The sequence below is a fragment of the Ambystoma mexicanum genome, chromosome 12 (genome assembly GCF_040938575.1).
Source record: "Ambystoma mexicanum isolate Mex_15411 chromosome 12, UKY_AmexF1_1, whole genome shotgun sequence".
NCBI classification, from domain to species: domain Eukaryota; kingdom Metazoa; phylum Chordata; class Amphibia; order Caudata; family Ambystomatidae; genus Ambystoma; species Ambystoma mexicanum.
The window spans coordinates 672,496,496-672,521,166 of record NC_090936.1 but is presented as its reverse complement, the minus strand read 5'-3'; the positions used below and the strand labels follow the sequence as shown (position 1 = coordinate 672,521,166).

General features: G+C 42.8%; 1 protein-coding gene across 1 annotated transcript in view; it reads left to right on the top strand.

Moving 5' to 3' along the window:
* The first annotated feature begins 9,315 nt into the window (after nt 1-9,315).
* Nucleotides 9,316-24,671, top strand: part of LRRK2 (leucine rich repeat kinase 2) — a 2,398,611-nt gene continuing 2,383,255 nt past the window's right edge. Inside the window, exons 1-2 of the mRNA XM_069629211.1 lie at nt 9,316-9,641; nt 9,769-9,860. Coding sequence (XP_069485312.1) covers nt 9,518-9,641; nt 9,769-9,860 — 216 coding nt within the window. The 5' untranslated portion in view covers nt 9,316-9,517. The remainder of the gene's footprint in view (nt 9,642-9,768; nt 9,861-24,671) is intronic.

Sequence of the window (24,671 nt, the reverse complement as noted above, 5' to 3'; positions counted from 1 at the left end):
TGCAGGAGTTGGAAATAGCGCTCTTTTTTAAGGAAAAACAACGTACACGCGGTTATAAACAGCCGCGAAGAAAATAACGTGTGCGTGTGGATTTACACGCGGGCAGGATTCATGCAGTCTGGGCCAGCCGCGTTTGAAGACAACGTGCGCGTGTGGATTTTACACGCGGGCAGGATTTACGCAGTCTTGACCAGCCGCGCTTGAAGACAGAGTGCGCGTGTGGATTTTACACGCGGGCAGGATTCACGCAGTCTGGGCCAGCCGAGTTTGAAGACAACGTGCGTGTGTGGATTTTACACGCGGGCAGGATTTACGCAGTCTTGGCCAGCCGCACTTGAAGACAGAGTGCGCGTGTGGATTTTACACGCGGGCAGGATTCACGCAGTCTGGGCCAGCCGCGTTTGAAGACAACGTGCGCGTGTGGATTTTACACGCGGGCAGGATTTACGCAGTCTTGGCCAGCCGCACTTGAAGACAGAGTGCGCGTGTGGATTGTACACGCGGGCAGGATTTACGCAGTCTGGGCCAGGCGCGCTTGAAGACAGAGTGCGCGTGTGGAATTACACGCGGGCGGTGTTCCCGCAGTCTGGAACAGCCGCGTTTAAAGACAACGTGCGCGTGTGGGATTACACGCGAGCGGTGTTCCCGCAGTCCGGAACAGCCGTGTTTAAAGACAACGTGCGCGTGTGGGATTACACGCGGGCAGGATTCACGCAGTCTGGGCCAGCCACGCTTGAAAACAGAGAACGCGTGTGAATTATCACGCGAAGGAATAGCTCCAGGAATCAGCGTGTGGCGGAACACACGCTATAGAAGGCCCAAAAGTAGCTGTAGAAATTTGCCAGGATGCAGATCAGAGGTTCAGCTACACAACGCCAATAGATTCGATCAGAAGCAGCGAGTGAAGTTTCTACGCTGCTTAAATACGTAATACCGTAGTTCACGTGACGAAGCAAAGTCACGTGAAGTTAGCGACGTGAAAAGTGCAAACGTCGTTTTCCCGGTAACGTATCGAATAACCTCCATTTGGAATAGAACGGTCTAGCTGTTCTACGAGCGTAGCGTCCAGCATGCATGACAGAAGCTCCGTACTGAGCCGAAAATAGCCACAGACAGAGAGGAAAACGAGGAGAGGAAAGAAAGAACAGGGACTGGGCTCACCAGAGTCAAGAGGGAAAACACAGCGTATGGACCCAGCGAGGAAGCAATACTCACGGGTTGAAACGCGCCGACCGCCAGGGGCTAGGATGATATGAACCTCCCGGCGGCGGCCATGCTGAACAAACACTAGATTGCTGAAAGACAAACCGTGGAAAACGTGGCAGGGAATTCAATGGCGCCTTGTGCGCCACCGATCCCACAGCCTCCATGAGGGATGGTGTGTGACAGTATGCCCCCCTTTCCCTTTGGATGTACCAGGTTTTCCTGGGTGAGCCCGATGAAATCTACGTAGGAGATCAGGGGCATGCACATAATAGCTAGGCTCCCAAGAGTCTTCAGAATCGGGATAGCCCTTCCAATGTATAAGATATTCAAGTCGACCTTTATGGTATCTGGAGTCCCTAATCTGAGAGACTTCGTATTCATCAGTGCTTTTCCCTTGGCTGGTAGTTCTTTTGCGAACAGGAAGAGTTGGGATTTAGTCTCCTGCTGGGCGAAGGAGGGAGGAATGAAAGACCAGATGAATCCGCCTAAGACTTTTTGATAATTTTAGTCGATACGCCACTGGGTTGATCTGTGCTATAATCTCGTAAGGACCCAGATAACGAGGAGATTACTTAGAGGGACGAACCCAACAGGGGAGGAACTTCGATGGAGAGCCAAACCTTAGAACCCACTTCCTAGAGGGAACCAGGGGAGCGTTTGTGGTCCGCCTGGGTCTTCACCGTGCATTGTGTAACCACCAGGTTGTCTTTGGGGATGCGATGTGCTTCTGCTATCTCCATTAAGAAAGACTCGATAGCCGAAACGTTGGTGGGGCGAGAGGTCACCGGTATAATACCCCGAGGATGTAATCCGTAGTTACAAAAAAAGGGGGTGATACCAGTGGCAGAGTGGACAGAGTTATTATAGGAGAATTCTGCAGTAGGTAGCAGAGATACCCAATTGTCCTGTTGTGTGTTAACATAGCAATGCAGGTATTGCTCCAAAGTTCCGTTGAGGCGCTCGGTCTACCCATTGGACTGTGGGTGAAAGCTGGACGACAGAGCCCTCTCTATACCCAATCTGTCACATAATGCTTTCCAGAACCTTGAGGTAAACTGGCTTCCCCTATCGGAGATGATCTATGTCTGGTAGACCATGCAAGCGATAAACCCCTCGAATGAAAACCTCAGCGGTTTGGATGCCGACGAGAGACCGGAGAGAGGAGAAAAGTGCACCAGTTTTGAATAGTAGTCCACTGACACCATGATGCAGGTACATCCTTCAGATTCTGGTAGTTCAACAATAAAATCCGCAGAGATGTGACTCCATGGTCGGGTAGGAGGCTCAAGTTGTTCGAGCAATCCAATAGGCTTCTGAGTCCGAGATTTGCTTCTAGAGCAAACAAGACATGATTCAGCATACTTCTTGACATCAGAGGCCATTCCTGGCCAGAAGAAGGAACGCGAGACCAGTTCTTTAGTCCCTTTCGAGCCTCTGTGACCTGCGGACTTATGGTCCTGACAACAAGACAGTACTTTGAGGCGTAAACTGGATCTGGAATGAAGAGTCTTTGATTGACAAAGAGAAAACCCTCCTTACTTTCTGTTAATGCCCGATACTGTTTAGGGGTTGATGGCTTAGAACTAACGGTAGCTCCTTTGACTTTTTCCATGAAGGACGAGTCTTGTGCAATGATCCGATTTCTAGGAAAAAAAGGATTGGGTGGAGTAGCCGAGGAAGCTTCCGGGGTGTCTCTGTGAGAGAGAGCGTCTGCTAGGATGTTATTTTCTTTCGTGCTCCTGGAGTAAAACAGCACCAATGGCTCTGGCTGATGCATCTGCCTCAATGATGAAAACCTTAGTTTGGTCGGGTTGACGGAGTAGCAGTGCCGACGAGAAAAGGTCTTTAAGGTTTAGGAAGGCCTTATCCGCTTCTTCCGACCATTTGAATGAGTTAAAAGACTTTTTAAGGAGTCCAGTCATGGGCAGAATAATGTCAGAGAAATGCGGAATAAAGTTGAAGTAAAAATTTCCAAAACCTAGGAATTTCTGGACCCCCTTTACTGAGGACAGGGTCGGCCATTCCAGAATGGCTTGTACCTTCCGTTTGTCCATCATGATGCCTTCACTAGAGAGGATGTATCCAAGATAGGGGACCGAAGAAACATGAATAAACACTTCTCAGGTTTGACGAGTAGGCAGTGGGCTTGCAGACGTGACAATACAGACCGCAGATGGTGGGTATGTTCCTGAATAGTGGGCGAGAAGACCAGTATATCGTCTAAATAGACTGTGACAGTGTGGAATAATAGGTCAGAAAATAGACAGTCCATAAAACGCTGAAATACAGCAGGAGCGTTAACGAGACCAAAAGGCATTACCTGGTACTCGAAGTGGCCATACAGTGTCTTAAAGGCCGTCTTCCACTCGTCACCCTTTTTAATACGCAACAGATGGTATGCACTCCGTAGATCTAATTTGGAGTAGACACAAGACCCTTGGACTGCTTCAAGAATATCAGAGATGAGGGGCATCAGGTACCGATCCCTTATGGTCACCTTGTTGAGTCCTCTGTAGCCTATGCAGGGTTGAAGCTCCGAGGAGTCTCTCTTGGGTATAAAGAACAATGAATCACCAGCAGGTGAACGGGAATGCTGGATGAGACTGTTTTCAATATGTATGTCTTGATATTCTCGTAAGGCCTTCTTTCGGTCACTGATGATGAAAACATCCGCCCGAAAGGAACCAGGGCGCCTCGCAGTAAATCAATGGCACAGTCTTCCGGTCTATGTGGAGGTAAGGCCAGAGGTCCCTTGTCAACTAACACATTACTGAATTTGCTTAGGACAGCCGGAATGCAATGCACAGTCCGAGGTACCATGGGAGGGCTAGGTAATGTAGTAACTGAATGATATCCTGGTTTAGGAAGACAGTGTTGTCTACAGAAGGAGGAATGAAAGCCTAAGACGTTGTTGGACCAGTTGATTGATGGGTTATGCTTACATAACCATGCTATGCCCAAAATCACAGGGAAATGGGCTGCGCAGATGATATCGAAAGCCAACCTCTCGGTATGTTGCATGATGTTAATCTGGAGAAGTTCGGTGGTATGGGTTATGGGGCCGAGCAAAGCGGAGTACCATCCACCCCTTCAACCTTCTGATGCTCCCCTTTTTTCACACGCTGAATGCCAACTTTGCTGGCCCAAAGGGTATCCATGAAATTGCCAGCTGCTCCGCAATCAATGAGAGCCAAGGAATCGACCTTCTGATCCTTTAGACTTATCTGCAGGTTGACTACCATAAGTTGTGTGTCTTCCTTATATTCGGGGGTCGTTATTGCCACTGAAACATAGGGACTGTAGAATGAACCTCAGAATTCCGTCCCACCTAAGACCGAGGTCGTCCGTTTCCCGGGCATCTGAGAGGTACTTCAAGACAGTCTCGTAATAGATGGCTCGATGATCCACAGTAGAAACATAACCCAGAGTCTCTTCGGCGTTTCCCCTCTTCTGGAGTAAGTGGTGCTCTTGTGGTTCCGATCTGCTTTGGCTCATCCTTGGGTTGACGGGAAACAGCCAGAGAAGGAGGAGCTGTTGGAGCAGGAGAGGGAGTGTAGGGAGCTCTACCTTTCTTCCTTTCTGTCTTTCTTTCACTCTGACGGTAGTCTTTTTGGAGAACAGCAGAAAGTAGGTATGGGAATGAGGACGGTCGAGGTATCCTAGCTAATTTGTCCTTGAGCTCTTCCTTGAGGCCTCTCCGGAATATCGTGAACTGTGCTTGTTCTGGCCAAGCCGCCTCTGCTGCTAAACTTTTAAAGTTGGTGATATAAGTGAGCAGATCTGTGGATCGTTGCTGAATGTCCAGTAATTCTTCACAAATGCCGTAATTTATCTCTGGGCGTTCGAAAGTCTGTTTGAATAAAGCAAGAAAGGACCCGTAGTCCTGTAAGACAGGATTGGTGCATGTCACCAGCGGGGTTGCCCAGGCCAGAGCATTGCCCACTAGGTTGGATATCAAGAAGCCCACCTGGGCATGTTCAGAAGTGTAGGTGGTGGAGCGAAATGCAAAATGAACCGTACATGCCTCCAAAAATTCTTTCAATATTTTAGGTGACCCTTCATACTTGCCGGAAAAAAGGGCGGAAGATCAGGCGGCGGGCGATATCTTGCTGCAACCATCTGCCGGAGGATAGTATTCTCAGTTTTAAGGTTCTGCATCTCTAGATTAAGGTTCTGCACTGTTGCTACCAATTCTTGTATTTGTTCTGCGGTGGCCATAGTTTCTGCTGAAGGTATTGGGCGTTTCAAACTGTCAGGATCAAGTTCACTCTTAGATGAAAGCTCCCCCAACTCCTCACCTGAGCTTCCGGAGCTGATGGTCGGTGTCTTCTTCCGTCAATAGTCTTTCTTTTTGTGAGGATAGGGTCTACCATGGGAAGCCGTCAAGGTGACCTCTTAATGAACAAGGAGCCCAGTGGTTCAGCTCCTGGGATAGCCAGATATGGGAAAAAGCCAAAATGGTGCAAAAAAACCCCTCAATGGTGTTTGAAGTCCTTTGAAGTTGTTCTAGGAAAGGTGTTGCAGGAGAATTATCCAAAGCAATCTCGTCCTCTCTTGATCCGGATAGAGAGACTCAGGTTTCAAAGATCTTGCAAAGAGCGAAGGAGGCGAGTCGGGAACCCAGGGGAGCACTGTAAGTGGGTTCAATGATAGGTGCATCCACAGGAAAGCCAGTTAGTGCAAGACGGAAAGGAATGTCCCCCAAAGATAACAATGCCAAGGAAAGGGGGGAAGAGAGCGAGCCGTGGGGCCCGGGAGGAGAAAGGACAAGAGCAGCAATGGGAAGGGGAAAACAAAGGGAAAGAGAGAAAAGCACAGCAACGGAAGGCAGGGCAAAGCTCCGTACCGAGCCGAAAATAGCAGCAGACAGAGAGGAAAACGAGGAGAGGAAAGAAAGAACAGGGGCTGGGCTCAGCAGAGCCAAGAGGGAAAACACAGCGTATGGATCCAGCGAGGAAGCAATCCTCACAGGTTGAAACGTGCCGACTGCCGGGGGCTAGGATGATATGAACCTCCCGGTGGTGGCCATGTTGAACAAACACTAAACTGCTGAAAGACAAACCGTGGAAAACGTGGCAGGGAATTCAATGGCATCCCGCGCGCCCCCGGTCCCACAGTCTCCAGGAGGGATGGTGTGTGACAACGATATCCAAGATATCCAAGGCAGGGATCAGCCTGAAGAAGGATCTACTGGAGGTCATAATCAAGGCACCCCCTCCCAACAGTAAGGAGGAGTTGAGGTTGTTTCTAGGCCTATACGAGTACTATGCAAAATGTGTGCCCAATTTCTCAGAAACCACAACTCCCATGAGGGAACTACTCAAGAAAGGAGCAGAGTATCAGTGGAGAGAAGAACAAGCAAAGTCCTTTGAAGAAGTCAAGGAAGGTATCATGCATCTAGCCATTTAATCCACAATGGAAAACGATTTATCACCACCGACGCCAGTGCATATGGACTAGGGGTGACGAGGAGTACATTGTGACTTTTGCATCAAATGCACTGTCTCAAGCAAAAAATAACTACTTCACCATAGAAAAAGAGATGATGGCATGCTTTTGAAAAATACGCCTGGGGCACGAAATTTCTGTTATCAATGGACCACAAGTCCCTGGTACATTAACTGAGTCCAGGAGGCACCCGAACATCTACCCCCCTTCTGGTCTGCATCGCAGCGAAGTTGCAAGAGTACACTTATGAGACACAGCACATAGCAGGGGGGGAAAATGCTCAAGCGGACTGCATGCCAGGTAGCCTGAACATAAGAAACAGTGACCAGTTTTCTCTGAGATGAATGCGTAGGTGCATCGCTAGGTGACCTCAGGAGCCAGGAATTCCTTGAGATGAGCGAGAAGCATTGGAGGGAGGAGGCAGCTAAAGACATCACAACACAAGTCATAGAATGGGTCAGAAAAGGTTGGCCCGGTGAGAAGGCCATCCCGGAGGGTTTGCGTCTCTACTGGAAGGTGTTGGGTGACATTTTTCAAACATTAGAGGATGTTAGTGAGAAGCGATCAAGCCAATCCACCAGTGACACTAAGGAGAACCATCATGTGCAGGGCTCAGATAGGACACCTATGGAGCAATATGACGAGGAGGAGAGTGAGAGAATCATACTGGTGGCAGGTATCGATTTGGACATTAGGACAATGACAGAGAGGTGTCATGGGTGCCTCACAAGTGACAAAATACTGTAAGTCAGACAAAAACTCCATTACATCCAACGGAAGTCCTGGAAGGAGTGTGGCAAAATTTAGGACTAGACTTTATAGGCCCACTAGAGCTAATGGATCCAGAGCACAAATACAGTATTGTGTTAGTACACTACCTGTCGAAGTTGGTGGAGGTGGAGTTTGTTTCAGACATCACCACGCACCGTGATCGGTTTCCTTAAAAACATCTTTCAAAGAGAAGGATTACCCAAAGACTTGGTCACAGACAATGGAGTACAGCTTGTCGCAAGAGAAATGGAAAGGTTTCTGAAAGAGAACAATATTCATCAAATAAAAGCAGCCTTATATCATCCCCAAGCAAATGGGTTGGTGGAATGCACGAACAGGTTCATAAAAGGTGCCATGCAGATAGCCACTGCAGCAGGTCTAGACCTGCATAGCACAGTCAAAGAAGTGGTGGGGGCTCATCCCTAATGGGATCACTAAAATATCACTGTTCCATCTCCTGAGAGGACGCAGAGCACCGTCAATGTTAGTACCACCATGGTTAAAAGCAAGGGAAGATGGCACAGTGGATATGGAGGAGCTGGTCTGGCCGTTGAAGAAAAGTAAAGAAAATGTGCAATGACAAGAGAAGAGCTTCACAAAGAAGTACGGTCCGAGGAGACCTGATCAAAATCAAAAAGCCACATAGAGACCCTTGTAACAGGATCTAAGTTCAATCGACCTGTGAGAGTGCTTCAACGAGGGACCAATCATGTGCGCAGCCAAGACGGGAGGAGATGGAACCTAGAACGGGTAACTCTATATGAAAAAAGAAGAACAGAAGCGCACAGCCCCACAAGCCAGGAACGGAACACCGATGAGAGGAGTTCAGGCAGTGATAAGTTATCAGCTGGAGAGCAACTCGAACCTGAGACAGAGAAGTGTTAAGGAGGGCAATCCCAAGAAGGGGCCAGCCCAAGGAGGAGCAACGTACGTCAGGAGAGAACAACAGAGATGGACATGTTGCCACACAAATGAGAAGCAGGAAGTAATCAACCACAAAGGGAAAGGAGAAGACAAGGTAGGTTTGCAGACTATGTAATGGAGAAACTCATCGTCATTCAACAAAAGGAGGTATGTAGAGAAAATAACCCTATGGAAAGTCATGCTGACCTCACAAGAAAACGGGAGGCATACAAGAGGCGGTGACTTGAGGAGAACCATCTCCAGTTCCGAAAGCACCACCAGCGCTCTCCTCAACCGAGGCTGCACACTACTGATAGATTGCCACTGAGCTTGGCCCCATATAAAGACATTACAAGCAGCAAGTGAACAATAGCCTCTACTTTGTTTGCCTTAATCGGTTGCCATTAAAGGCCCTATATAAAATGACAGTCTGCGCCTATTCATTACATTCAGGCCACAACACCAGGGAAGACTATTTGACGCAACAAAGTTTAGAACAGATTACTCTTTCTTTTTTCTGCCACTATTAATAACTTCAATGTTTTAAAATAAAATGATTCACGGCAGTGCCCCTTTAACAGAGACATAACTTGTTGGTCGTACATACAGCATCCCATCAACGTCTTTGTCTTGTATGCGATGACGTTTTCCTGTACTGATTGTTCTCTAATTACTTGCAATGAGTTTATTTTGATCCACTGATATAGCACATGCGCTATGTGCTCGAACACCATGTAAACTCAAACTTAGTGTGTAAGCCAGCCTGTATAAATTCAGATAAGTGACATCATTAACTACTTCAGTAAAACAAAAAAAAAGCAAACGTTCATACATGTGTACGCTTTTTGGTATTTATAACTCACGCAAGCACACACGCAAACGTCTCCGCCCTAAGTGGTCACGGGAGGGGGAGCTTGAGTTCAACTCTGTACAGCCTGGAAGGAGAAGGAGGAGGGGAACGGCCAGATGAGGAGGGGCAGCGGAGAGTTAAGGAGGAGCGGGAGTCGGGATTTGTACTGCTATTCGTCCCTGTTAAAGTGAAAGTGAAACTCGCGTGCTAGGTGCATCTTGTCAGAGGACTGCAGAACGCTGTCCCAGTCCGCGCAGTTGTGCGGGCAGGGAATTGTCAAGCTCATGCCCGCGCCTGCAGGGTGACAGGGCGCGCCTGTGGCAGAGCCGCTCGCCGGCCATGGAGGAGGTGCGTCGCCTGGAGAGGCTGATCGAGCGCCTGAAAGACACACACGAGAGGAGGCCGATAGACACCCAGATCCAGATCCTGGACGACCTGCTCGTATTTACTTATGCAAACAATGGTGAGTGTTGCGGATGTGTTTTTTTGTTGTTGAAGCGCGACCGCTCTTTCTTTTCCCTTTTGCGCAGGGGATTACACAGTTAACTGAAAAGTATCTTTTTTTTTTGTTCTTTTCTTTTCTTTGCCAGCTCCTGAGCTGTTCAAAGGGAAGAATGTCCATGACCCGCTGCTATTGGTTCTGCATTCAGACTTGTACAACAAAAATGCTGGAGTGCAACAGGTATGGGTGACTTTACTGTCTGCGCGCCACACTGTAACACTAGGAGCAGTATACAGGAAAGGTATTCTTAGCGGGGCTGGTGTGGTAATGTAAGATGCCCAGGGACCAAGCGGCAGGATAATGATGAAATGTGTGTTCTCGCTTTTCGAACTAAATTACCTAAATAGCAACAGTCGTGTTCTCAATAGTAGCAGCCTCTGTACTGATGTGCTGTGCCCTTTCCACCTGCAAATGCGACCATTTTTAAAATTCTTCTTTATTAATGTTGCCTGATTGGAAGGGTCCCGTGCATTCTTCATCAATGTGGTATTTTTTTTTTTTAAGACTCCCCCGTTACTATATTACACTGCTGTTATGGTTAAATTGCTAATCCCATAGGAAGAGCACTTTTTGGGCGGCTTATAACTTCGCTCCCCCTGGACGAATCCTCACCAAACTTTGCAAGAAAAGTATATGGCCCACTCTGAATTTCTTTGCAAAGTTTGGTGAGGTTTGGTCCAGGGGGGGCAAAGTCATAAGGGGGGGTCCCAAAATTTCTTTTTTTCAGATAGACTGAATGGGCGATAAACTTTGCTCATGCCTACAGCCCAAACCGCTGGACGGATTTTCACCAAATTTGCGGCAGGAGCAGCGGCTTGGTCCTGAAAGCTTGCTTTTGTAAATTTAGTGAAAATCCGTCCAGTAGTTTTTTTAAAAAGACCAAAAATTAGATACCAAAAATTAATGATATCTATGTCCGCTCCACGGACAGGACACAGGTTTGCTAATCGGCTTGCGTCAAGTCCGCGGACATGCAACATGTTCGCTGATTGGCTGGAATGAAGCGTGAGGTGCATCGTATTGTTTTGATGCGTCCGTCATCTTGGATCCGCGGAGAGCCCGGCGACAAACTGGGGAGAAATACACCTTTGGCAAGTGTGTTGGTGTACAGGAGTGCTTGGGGAGGGTGGGGGAGTAAGAGATGGTTGAAGTGTTGTATTTTATTTAGGTGGCAGGCACCCCTAGTGTGTTCGCCATGTCCGCGGACATAAAAAACTGCGCTTCTGGCTATCCATGGAAGTAAACATTTTGTATTGTGCTTGTTGGTTAGATGTTTGCTTCAATGGCTGTGTTATGGAGCAGTATTTATGGGTTGTATTTATTATAATATACTTACTGTTTGTTTTTTTTTGTGATTGGATATATTTTTTCATAATGTGTAATTGGAGCAAATATTCTTTTTCAATTTCTGTTATAAAAGAAAAGATCACGTTAGTGTAGGTAGTTTATAAGGACTTATTACATTGCATAATAGACATTTCTGCTTTTATTTCGACCCTCATATTTAGTAGTTTACAAACTAGTGTACTGTGCAATTTGCTCAGTTTCTGTGTTTGTTGCTTAAATCATTGGGTCTGTGGGAAAAAAATCCATGTTGGATTAAAAACAAACCTTCTCTTGTTATGCTACGGTACTTTTTTTTTTTTTTGTTTTTTTTTGTTTTTTTTTCTTTTTATTGTTTACTTGTTTCTGGCTAATGTTCTATCTGTTGGTTGTTGCAGATTGTTAGATACGTGATGTCGAATTGTAACTGATTATAGTTCTTTATTTATATTATTAACTTTGCTAATATACCTGTTGGGTTGTTGCAGATTCATGGGGTAGTTAGATACCTGTTGACGTATTGTAACTGTCTATAGTTTTGTCTTCGAAGTTTTATTAATGTTTATGCACAGATTAGTTATTGAATTTTGGTTTTAAGAATATTAAATAAGCGTTTATAAGATTTGCTGGTAATCTTTGCTTTAGAGTAATGGTATTATTACATTTAAACCATCCATAATTCTTTTTTATATATGCAGTGTCTCCTGCATGGTAGATTATACCTACTGTTGTGAAGGTTTTCTTACCAAGTGATACTTGACCATGTGTGAATCCAGTCAGCTTGCAGTTGTTTTTGGTACCATCTGCATTGTAACGTAGAAGCGTTAGTATTAAGTATTTACTATGTGTTTGTATTTGTAAGGTGGAGCAATTATCTGAATTGCAGGTAGTACATAATCTTTTGTACAAGTTGCTGAAATGGAACGTATTCACAGTCTGGTATGGATACATGCACAAAGCGTTCATTAAGAACTTGTTCCGTGTTCCACAATTTTGCAGAGTGTGCATGTATGTTTCCACATGTATGATCTATAGGTATATTTTTGTTTTCCAGTACTTGTAGTAAGTACATTAGAAATTCTTGTGGATCTTCTTGTGAGTTTATAGTGAATTTCACCATTCCAGCACAATACTCCAATTCTTGTCTTATTCCATGAACACTATAACTGTTGTCAGGATTGTTGGTTGCATTTCTATGAAGGACTAACATTTGCAAACGCAATTGGTAAGTATTGTGTAAGTAAATGTTGTTAATAATTGGTAGCAATTGAAATAGAATATTTATTTCTATATTTGCGTAGCAATTTACACCAGTTACATTTGAAAATTTGAATGGACCAGATAGTTCTGTGTCCAAGTCATTTCTTCAGAGTGTGTGTTGCTTCTTTTGAAGAAGTATCTGAGTTACTTTGAGTAGTACATTCTTCTTTGGTTGTAGTAATTGATGAAGTATTAGGTTCTTTTACTCTCTTTGGAGGATTTGCAGCGAAATCCTGTTGCATTTCTGTTTGAAGTAGTTTTCTTTTATAATGTTTTGCTTTTTGTGGAACAGGATATGTTTTTAGATGGGATGTACAGTGAACGCAGTCTATTGTATTCTAAAATGCAAGGAATATCAGCATTTACTTTACTTGCATCAAAGTTGATTAGAAATAGACCGTCAAGTGTACGTAAGCGTGATAGTGCTACGTAGCTCATGCCTTCTTTAAAGACTGTGTTCCCAATATCTAGCAATACTTTATCTAGGGTAAGACCTTGTGATTTGTGAATGGTAACTGCGTATGCTAGAGTTAGAGAAAATTGCTCTCTGCGTACATACATGTCTTTGAAGAGAAGGAATTGAACTGTTGAGCATCCTATTCTTTTTGCTTCTGATAATTTGTCAAAGAGAATATTGACAAACTGAATGTTGTCATGTTGGTATGTTTGAAAGTCAACAACTGTACCAAATGCTCCATTAACTAGTCCTTGCTCCACGTCAAGGTTACGTTTAAGCATTACTCTACAGTTTAAAGATAAGTTTAATATTTTCTCCAAACCAGATGTGTTGGAGATAGAGTTTTCTAAGGTATTTAATCTTGTTGTGGCTTGTTGACACATGGGTAGTGTCATACCATGTACGTCCAGTTTGTCTTTGGATCAAATTTCAATTATTGGTTGCGTTTCTTTTTTCAACAATGTTTTGAACTTGGAACAGCTTGCAAGAGTTGGCATCAAGGACATACAAGTGACATTTTTGTGTGCTAATTGTTCCATGACATCAGTAGCACAAGAGTTATGGCCATAAAATGCATGGATGTGCTGGGTTTTTAATATTGCTTGTGCTTGTGCTTCTTGAGATAGTACACCAACTCTAATACTTTTTAAAATGTTGGCGTAGGTAAGGTCTGCAGACTGGCGCATGTTTTCTGTTCATTCTCTGTATTTGAAAATGTTGCCAAAGGTTAACATTTCCTATGCTGCCAGCAGTTTTACAGCAGAGTTTGTGTCCTAAGGTTTTAAAAATAGGTTCACCTTTCACTGGTGTCAATTGAAGAAGATCTCCGAAAAAAATGTGTTTTCCTCCAAAGAGCTCTTGGTAGTTTGTTTTGAGTACTTCTTGTAATCTGAGGTGAAACAAAGCCAACATTAGATTGAAGACCATGCTCACCTCATCTATTGGCAGCATTTTCATTTGTTTTAACACTCTGCGTAATTCCATTGCAGCTTCTGTAGAAAGTTTGTAATATTCTAATTTGTTTTGGTGTTCTACTGGAAGGAGTAGTAATCGGTGTAAAGTGACACCGCCTATGTTGCACGCAGCTAAACCTGTGGGGTCAGTTACAACAGCTGACAGTTTGTTGTTTGTCAATTGTTGGAGGAATTTGCTGATGATTTTGATTAAGAATGTTTTGCCCACCAGCTTGACCACTAACATATTGTAATTTCGGCAGGTACATCCTTTATTTTCATGTTGTAGACCATGTGCAATTTCTTTTGTTACTTCTTGAAAAATTGTATGCTGCTCTTTGTTTAGTTTTGATTGTAGTTAAGTTAAATTAAGTCTTCTGCATCTTCTTCATAGTGACACATGGTATTTTTTACTTCTGTCATTGCTAATTCTGCCTCATTTGCTATTAGTGGCTGTCCCAGTGGTTCTTGGCTTCCTGTTTCAGAAGGTTGACTACTGTCAGGAGTGTCTTTATCTAGTTGAGCCTGGAGTTCTTCTTCGTGTTGCTGTTCGTTGTGCAACATTGTTTTGTACTGTGTAAAGTTTACATCGGTTATAGTGCTTTCATTTGCTTTGAAAGCGTCTTCTTAAGAGTCATAGATATCTAGTATCTCTTCTTCTTTTCTCCATGGTTTAAAAAGTTGTAGCGGGGACATGTAATATAGTTCTTTATGTTGAGGAGTTTTTAATGAAAATGTTATATGATTAAGTTTAACTATTTGAGAACTCTTTTTCTAGATTTAGCAGGACCAAGACTTAGCCATACTATATTTTCTGATTTTCAATATAAACAGTACCAGTTAAACGATTTGCAGCTTCATAGCAGCCACATTCTCTATGGGAGAGCATTTTTATGCCTAGACTGTACAATTTCTGAGACAGTGTTTCGTCCAATGATAGGTCATTCCAGAGGTCCTGCAGCTCTGTTTTTTTTCTGCTTTGGTTAAGTAGGCTGTAATATACCGTGCAACTGCAGTGGAACTGTCTGTAATGCACTGCACATCTATGTTTGCATTCCATAAGCGGGCAATATTTGCATTGTAATCATTGATATATTTTGCTTCTTCTGTTCTTTTTATGCAATATGTGTTCTTAGGTAATTTACCTTTAACACTATGGCTAACTAAAGACATGACGTTGTTCACTTCACCTGTGTCTGTAACTGGTCTAGGCAAACCAAAGCGGCATTTGGTTTAGTATCTCCCTTTGTTTTGTATTTGCTATGACAATATTTGCTAAATTTGTGTCTTTGAAATTGTACAATTTGTGCATGAAGATCACTATTTGTTGCTTCTGATGGAATTTCACAAGTGACATATTTTTCGATAAACTGTAAAACAGTGGAATCACTGTCTTGACCAAATTTAGGAGCATCATTAATCCATAAAAGCATGTGGATATGTGGTGCTCCTCTGGCTTGGCATTTTTCTCCAAAAGAAGTATTGCACTTCTCCGAGGGGAGGAACAGTTTTATTTATTAAAATAGTGTAGCACAGCAATGAAACGATGATGGAAATATCTTGAAACATTAAAAGGATCTAGAGAGCAAAGTTCTCCAGGTGTTGGTATATCTATGTTTGTTTTGTTTTTTGCTTGCTATGCGTAGGAAATCATGTAAATATTCCCATGCATATTCTTCACAAATTAATGTAACAAAATAAGTGGGAAGGCCAAGGTTTCTTATCATACAAAGTACATCTCTGTGATGTCTGAACCAGTACTCTTTAGTACCACACATGTTTGCTAACAGATTTATGCTTGATTGTAGAACCTCACCTTTTTCTTGTACTTTTTGTAGTAATTGCGTAGCTGACATATTTTGAAATTGGGTACCTGATTTTAATGTGTGTACAACTCCGTAGCATAGAGTTGCTAGTTCACCCTCAAAGAGTAGGTGGAATATGTATTCCCAGATTTAGACAAAATGTGGATCCTCAGAATACATTCGTAACAAGCGGTATTCTGATGCTGTTATCTGAATGGGTCTATCATCGTACCTTCCTCCTTTTCCAGTAGGAAAGAGTAGAGGAAAAGCATGTGCTTCTATTCTTTTTTCCCATATGCTGATTGGTGATCCTTTGTCGCATTTGTGTAACGCTCACCTGATTCCCGTAGAGGCGCCGGTCTTGACTGGGCGTATACCGTATCTTCAAAGGTGATGTGTAACACACGGCTGGCTCTTTGGGCTGGACCTCTGTGCACTGTATGTCTGGCTTGAAGGGTAAGATGTCTGCAGATAGAAAATGTGGGATTAATGAACTGGGTTATTGAATGTCTCTCTTCTTCCCTTTCTCTTCTCCTGTAGAACCCCAAAGGTTAACGCTCTCATCTTAGGTAAGTGAACGCCGTGCTCTCCATCTGCCTCAAGGCAGGGTGCTGTAACCAGTTTCTTCACTGGATAAGGGGAGCAGGCCTCTTGACTTCAGAGGACTGATGTCCGTCGTTTACTGCACGAACGGTAAGTTTCGAGTAATTCTAATGTCTTTAAAGCCTTTAGTAATGATGTCTCTTGTTTTGCAGGGTTCCGGCGATGGTGGATGGCGGGCTGAAGTGAGTTGAAGATGGAGCCCGTGTGATGAATAGAAGCGCCTGGAAGCACGTAAGTAAGCGCTTGTTGCCTGCTTCACGATGCGCTCTAACTGTCTTTTTATTTTGCAGGTACAAGTTCGGGGCGGCTGCAGGGTGCCGGAATACCCACTGGGTTAGATGTGGAAAGGAGTAATGGCACGTGAGTATTAAAGTTCCCCAATGTCTTTAAACTCACCTTGTTTTGTCTTTCAGATGCGGGATGCAGCGCCGAAGGCCTCCGGAGCGTGCGAAGAGTTGGTAAGCCTTTATCTTTCAGATGCCGGAATGCAGCGCGAGGCGTTGGTGACAGCCGATGGACCAGGTAAGTGAAGAGCTGTCACTGAAGACCGTAATGCTAACCTGTTCTTTCTTGTCTTTATAGGTGTTGCTGAAGACTGGATTCAGAATGGTAAGCCTTTTTCCTTAGGCCCAGGATCAGATGCAGAAGACACGATGAGCGTTCTGCTGCTGAGGATGCAGAATAACGCAAAGCAAGATTCATCCATCGGGTGTGGTTTAAATAGCCTCCTGTAGTGCTTAGGTGTCTCCTTCCACAGCCATGTCTAAGAAAAGAGTTCCTGCTTTCCAGAAGAGTTCCAGTGTTCTGAATCTAGGGAGTGGCTCCTGCCCCACCCAACAGGAAAAGTAGTTCCAAACAGAAGAGGATCAGAGACTCAACTGGCAGGCAAGTAAGCAGCATGGTCTGTTGCAGGTAAGTCCACCCAAGCATTATGAGCCTGGCGCTTCCAGCGCTGGGACTGGGCATATTTATGAGCCTGGTGCCACTGGCGCCAGGACTGGGTCCAAAAGGTCCCAATTGGGACTGGTTGGCACTCGGAACCTGGGTTATGGATCTGCTTCCAAGGGAGTTGGGAAAACCCTGACCTTTTGGAAGCAGAGATCATGACAATTTGGGACATTTCTAGTGCATCATCTATGGTGTCACTAGAGTGTAATGGATGAATTGTATAATAATCTAAAATATTGGATAGTGTAGCAGGATCTAGAAATTCAAATTGATCACTTTCTGGTGACTCTTGAATTATTTTAGTGGTTTCCTTCAAGTTTTCTTCAATATTAATTTATTTGTAGTATACATTATTGTCTTTTAGATATTGCAAGGCTTGTCTAAACTTTAGTCTACGAGTTGTTGACAATTTTTTTTTTGTCTTTTGTAGGTACACCATTTACTAAGACAATTAAAGATTGCTCTATTGGACGTTGTAGTCCCAGAGTTTTTACATTGTCTTTCAGATCTAATAGTAAATAAAACAACTTTGTCACTAATTCTGAGGGAGGTAATTTTGTTGTTTTTGGTTGAAGGTGTATTCTTGCTTGAAATGGTTGCACTGCTTGAATTATAATGCTCTCATATAAATTGAGTTGTTGCAGGGATTTTGGTAGTGGGAATAATTCCAAGTTATTTGTGATAGCACGTGAAGGAGTTTGGTTGTTAAGTTTTGTAGTGCAGTAACTACAAAGTATTAAGGGGTCATTTATCTCATATTTGTTTTCTGCTATAAGGTACAGAGCTAATTCAAACCATTTGGACTCTTCATGGTCTTCTATTTTGTATGTTACGTCTACAGTTTGTGTTACTTTTATAAAAAGTTCTGCAGCAACACAGACACGCACATGGTTTGGTATTTCAGCGAATGTACTTTTTAAATTTTAGTATTTCTTTTTTGTATGTGTGTAGTAGAAGGTTGCCATCTGTACAATTGTTGCTAGTTTGTTGTAAAGGTATTATATTACATTTTGTAAGTGCCTTTCATTTCCCTGAATGTGCTCTATTTCTTCAAGTAGATCTTTGGCTGTACCATGTAGAAGTTTGTTATTTAAATTGGCTAATGCTAAAGCAGGACATTTAGCATAGTACAGTGTATAGACTAGATTTCCTATAGTTGAATGATGTGTTAACATTTTGATATGATGGAAGGTGCTTTTGCAAATAGGTCCTGAAATGCAGGCTAATGAATGTCCTTGTAGTACTGTGTGTTTGCGCACTGGACAGGTATCCATATTTTGTAGTAGATTCAGTTTGATTTTGTCCTTGCCTTTCACATATTGATGAACTGGCGTAAACATTTGAAAGCACTGTTACACATTGACGTGCACAGCCATTTGCATACTGGACGTTCTGGTTCAGTTGAATGGAGAGCTGATACTGAATTTTCTGGGGACATTTTTTTAAGCAGTATTTCTTGTTCTATAATGGTATAAGTTTTTCATAGCCTCTTCCACTGCTATGTATGGCAATTATGTTTGTTTGCTTTTGTTTGTATGCTTCTTCATTGAAATATGGTTCTGTGCTGGTGGTGTGACTCCATTCACCTCCACAGATATTTAAGAAGTTATTTTTGTTGACATTCTGTTTATTTAGAAGTCTTTTGCACTATCAAAGCTTCTAAAATTAATTTTCTACGGTAGGTTTTTAAGGGTTGTGCATGATTTCTGTCCTGTTTTTATAATATTTTGAAGGACTCTGTGGCAGAACATTTTTTCTAATATACTTATTTTGGTATGGTTACTTGCCACTACATCAAGATTTATAGGAGAAGTGTTAGCAGTAGTGGTAGCTGAATTGTTGTAAATCACTTTTTGTTTTGATTTATATTTTGAAAGAGGAGGGAAAGTTTTTGTACTGGCAGCTTGTTTTGTTTCGCTTAATGACTCTATTAGATCTTTTGTTTTAACTTTTTGTACAAATTCTGCTAGATGGATGCTTATTTTGGACACTTTTATTTTCATTTGCTCTACTTCTGCATTGCTTTCTACGGACTTGGTTCTTATTTTTTTTTTTTTATTTTTTATTTTACATTTATAAAGCGCTCACACAGCCCGCAGGCATCGAGGCGCTGTTACAGGAATTGTTTTTTTTTTTTTAGTTGCGTAATTGTGTTTTTTTTGTTGTTGTTTTAGTTACGTATTTATAACGCCCAGAGGTTTTTAAGCGCGGACCCGGGGATCGAACCTGTTGTTGCTTCGTGTCGTCTTGCTTCCAAGACACGCACGCTGCCACTGAGCTATCCACCCGGGACAGGTTCTTGGTAGGCATTCTTTGGGGTCTGTTGAAAAAAGGTATGGGTTAGGCTGTTGTGCAATGTATGTGTGGTGTGTGCATGAGTGTGTGAGTATGATGGTAAAGATGTATGTGGTGGTGTGTGATTGTGCATTGGGCAGCTACAACTAGTTGGGAAGGCTATTCTTTTACTTGTGTGTTAATATATTTGGGTTCAGATGACAGTACAAAGTAAGCTAGTGGTGAGCAGAAGTACTAATACTAAATCTAATGGTGTAGAATTAAAACAGTTCTTTGTTCTGTAATAATAACATTCTAGGGGCTGAGTTATGTTATTTATGTATCGAAAAACGGGGATTTGTGTGCTCTTCTGCCTGTTAATCCCTGTTTAACAAATGGGGATTTGTGGGCAGAATGGTGTACAAATCTCTGTTTTATGGCACACAAATTCAGTGAATCAACTGCACAGTGAGTTTGAGTAACAGTAAGAATATTATGGTAGCATTGTACTTATTTTTTTGTTTGGAATGAGCAGGTTTCTTCTGAGTTGTTGTTTGTACTTCAGATGTTGCTGCTTTTCAGGAGAGTTGTCTTCACTGCAATTGTAAAAGAAAGAAGTTAGTAATTCTGTGTGTTTATGGAATGACATTAATTTAGATGTTTATTTGTATGCTTTTGTAGTAGTTTTCTTGTTTGATAAGAGAACATAGTGTGTGAATGGAGTTTCCTTTGACTATGTGCAGGCTTTATATTTTACTTACAATATGTTACTTCAATATGCTTTGCAAATGAGAAGAAAAAAAAATTGGTAGACCGGTTTGGAAGTGAGAGTTGATTATAGCAGATGGGAAAAATGACAGTACTTTTTTTATATAGGTTATACAGGTTAAGTGGCAGTTACTCTGTTTATATGCATTCATGAGTTGTTCATGTTCTGTGCAGAAAATATGCATGCCTGTAGTTTGTATTCTTGCATGTGGATATGCCTGTAGCTGCAAGTAGAAATCTTAAAGACTTGTACAGTAGTTTTTTTGTAGTAGGTGCTTTCCAATGATATGAGATTGTACTCCGTGATCAACAGTACATTTGAAGTGCTGAACTCTGATGATGGAGTTAGATGTAGAAGTCTTGGATGTGATTGGTGGATGGTTGTGTGACCACTTAGCTGTATCCAATGAGGGAATGGCACAGAGAGTGAAGTGGAAAGGGTCGAAGGGCTGTCCAAGGTGTCTGTCAAGCATCTGCCAAAAAACAAAACAAAAAAAGTCTCTTTTCAGAGCCAACCTCAAAGGGGAAATAGGGCACACTATTTAAATTTAAATACACCATGCTCAGATTTGTTGATATGTCCGCGGACATGGCGGTAGTCTGCGGACATCGTGTATTAAATACAGGGATTTTGGGCTGGAAAGGCATGCAAATGAGTATGCGAAAAGCAATGGATTGGTCAGTAAAGTTTACTGGGTATGTTGTGTAAGGAGAGAGTTTCAGTCTTTTTTTTCTGAAAGAAGAACAGATAGGTATGGCTGTGTGTTTCAGAAAACAGATTATATGGATTTTGGGAGACTCATGGATACATTGGTTGGAGGTGCATGCAGAACTCTGTGGAGTAGCTTCAGATCTTGGATTCCCTCATGTGGAAGTGCACTGGCATGGAGTGTGTGGAATGAAGTGGCTGGACTTGGTACCTCTCTGTGCTAGTTTGGAGACAGATCATCATCCAGACATAATTATAATTCATTGTGGAGGGAACAGTTTAGGATATGTGTCTGGAATTTCTTTGCAATTTGCAATGAAAGAAGGACTTGGAAAGGTCATGGACATGTTTCCCAATTCCCAAGTAATTTTTTCTTGTATTGCGCAGAGACAAATGTGGCTGCATTCTTCTTCATTTGGTCCACAAATGGAGAAAGCGAGGCATAATGTAAATAAGGCTGTTTGTTTGTGCCTTTATAAGAGGTGTTGGCATGTCCTCTTTTTCACAATGAAAATATGATGTTTTGTAGCCCATACAGTTTTTGCAGAGATGGTGTTCATCTTAGTTATGCTGGCAATCAGATTTTTCTGAGAAATGTGCAAAATGCATTACAACCTTTTTTGGAATTACAGCCATCCATTTTGCAGTAGGTGTTGACCATTTGAAGTTTTTCAAACCCAAACGCCACCAAACGGCTCTTTCCAGAGCCACCACTTCCTCCCAGAGAAAAGTGCAATGGTTATGATCGGGCAGCACCCCAAAATTTAGATGTCCGCAGACTTCTAAAAAAATGCACTGGGGCCTGCACTATTTATTTGTCACTTCTATTTTTAGACTGTGAAAGGCGGCTCTGAAAAGAGCCTTATTTTTTGGGGGGGATTTTTATTTTTTGTTTTTTTTGCACATGACACACTAGGAGAGGAGGGTAAGGAAGGGACACCAACCACGGGGATAAGAAAGGGCAGGTGGAGAGAGGAAGATGTAGGGTGGGCTTTATTTAGGTAGTGGGCAGACGTTCTCATGCTCCTTGACCGTCTCGAAAGCACTCCGAAGACTCTTCCCCCCCCCCCTGCAGAGTACTGCGTCGCTGTACATACACAATATTGTGACCCTCGAAAGGTAAGGGTCAACAGCATTGTGAATGGCCTGTGAGGCAGCTGGAGGGATGCGCTGTCCCAAAGGAGTGTCTCTTGTGCTGACAGGAGCGGAAACGGAGGATGTGGTAGAGGAACTCCACCTACTACGTTGATCACAACATACAACCTTGCGAACGGCCCCACTGTGGAACAACCTTAGGTGTCGCTTCATAGATGTCGTCCAAAGCTGTACGAACCAGGCCTTCCACGACTCCGCACCATGTGGGACTGATTGCAGGTGACCTTGTTTGCACGCGCCTTTGGCACTCCACCCTGAATGGTAAACAACTTCCACAACCAAGACTCACGGTGAGTGCTGTTAGGATGGACTTCCACTACCTCATCCTCTTCATCGTCTACATCCTCACGCCTGTTCCCCTCTTCAGGCCCTTGGGGAGGTGATGATGGTGGTGGAGGTGGTGCTGAGGCAGATGTAGCACCAGGTGGAACAGCAGCCATGGATGCCATCAAGTTTCAGCAAAGGCAGCCCAGCAAAGTAGGTAATCTTCAATAGTAGGAAGACAGAATAAAGATCAGCTCTGGGGTGTGGCCTTTTATAGGCGCTGTCTGCGGACAGATCGAACACCCCAAAGAGGTTCAAAAAAGTATGTAGAAAGTCAGGGTTATTGTCTAGGACATGTGCAATGGTGAATATTTACTGTACAATACTTTGGATTGCCCAAAAAAGTACTTTTAAAATGTTTGCGGTTCAGAACAGTGTCCCCAATTCAGGACACATGCTTAGCGTGGGTGCGGTCACATGATGCCGTAGCGAACACGTCCACGAAGGGAACCAGTGTCCGCAGGACACCAAATGCACATGAACGGTCGTGCGCGATGTTCTACGGACAGTGTTTGGGTCCTCAAACTAATTAAAAGTGTGACATGAGTAATATGGACAGTTACGGACAGGCACGATGTTCGTAGGATTTATGGGTGTGGTGCGCATGTGCGTAGATGTTCTACAGGCAGTACGGACAGGTATAGTGTTCTCAGGACACCCTAATTTTGGTTAATTACAGACATTCCGGACACCCGCGCTGTCCGCGGACACCCCAACTGCCTTTCTTTTTAAAACTAAATTAAAACACATATAATTTTTTTTTTTTTACTATATACAGATATACAATTTATGAAAGCGACGGGGAGGCAAAAACTGACACAAACACAGGGAAATTAGGGGTTTGGAGAGGCTGGATGGGAGGGGATGAAGGGATGGGTGTCATCAAAACGTTTTTCTTGGTGTTGAGGGTTTGGGGATAGTTGACTGGGACATGGAGATGGGGAACAGGTGCATGTGGGACAATATTTAATTTTTTTCTTTTATGTGGTCCTCCACAAAATGTTTCAAAAGATTGAAATTTTCCATAAGCATGTCCATTTTATGTTCCATGCGCTGCAGAGTATTTTCTAATGTCTCTTTTGGTGTATTATTTTCAATGTTTGTATGGTCTGTTAAACAAACAATATATATGTTAAGTACACATAAAGTAATGCTTATTAATTTGCTTACCATTAGTATCACTGTCTAAGACATTTCCTCACGCCACTCCAAAGTACTGGACGTTTGTGTTTAAAAAAAAAAAAAAAAAAAAAAAATATATATATATTTATTACTTCTACTGTACCAAATACAGAAAGTTTAGAACTATATAAGAAAACTTAAGTTTACTTACTAGTTTCTGGTAATTTGTGTTCTTACTGTTGTGAAGGTCTGCTGTTGGTCTTAGCTGTGCAGTTTCTGTCAGGTAATTATGTTGGAGGCACATCTTTTTTGTTGTGGTATATTCCATTTTAGTACATATGGCATTTAAATGGATGGTTGATGTGTTAGATATATATAGGTTACATTTCTTATTATGTATGTGTTTATGTGCTGCTTTGTGAACTTTTTCAGTGTTTATATAGCATGATAGAACAATCTAAGATACCCCCTGAGTTTTTGGGTAGTGTTGATGTTGTCGGTGTCCGTCCGCGGACATTCGCACAGTCCACGGACATCAAAATCACTAGCAGGGGGTTCAGCATGCTATATGTATATAAAGTAAGGGAATCCTAGTACAATTCTATCAATTTCACACTTATGTGTATTCAGGAAAAAAAACTTTGATAAAGGGACGTTCTGGTTAAGTTGCGTTACTAACAACCTATGAAATTCAGTGATGTCATCTTTGATGTCCTGGGTGTTAGTCTTAGCAATACACGGTGGTGGCGCGAGTTATGGTTGCATAGTTTACCATAACTGGCGAATTTCAGGGGCTTTCGGTGTTCTTTGTTTTTTTTTTTTTTTTTTTTTTTACTAAATATATACGATATAGTAATTTATGGCATTTTCGGCAGTCGCAATTATGTGTGGCCTCAGTGATCACATAGATCCCTTTCTCAAACAGCAAGGCGATTGAGAGGAAACAGGTTGTTTCCAAGAGTGATTGCTTTTGTGTTTGGCAATGTGCAACAACGGAAACTATGAATGCTCCCAAAAACCCATTTCCCTTTTCCATTGCCATTTTGCATCTGAACCCCTTCAAAAAAAATGGATCTATGTGATCACTGAGCACACACACCATTTTTTAATTTTTTTTTTTATGGGTTTTTGGGAGCATACCTAGTTTCCGTTGTTGCATTTCTTTGTTTCTTGTGTGCACATTTCCAAATACAAAAGCCATAATTCTTGGAAACAATCTGTTTTGTCTCTGCCGTTTGAGAAAGTCATGCTTTAGGTGAGACTGGCTCTAGATTAAGAAGCTAAAGAAGT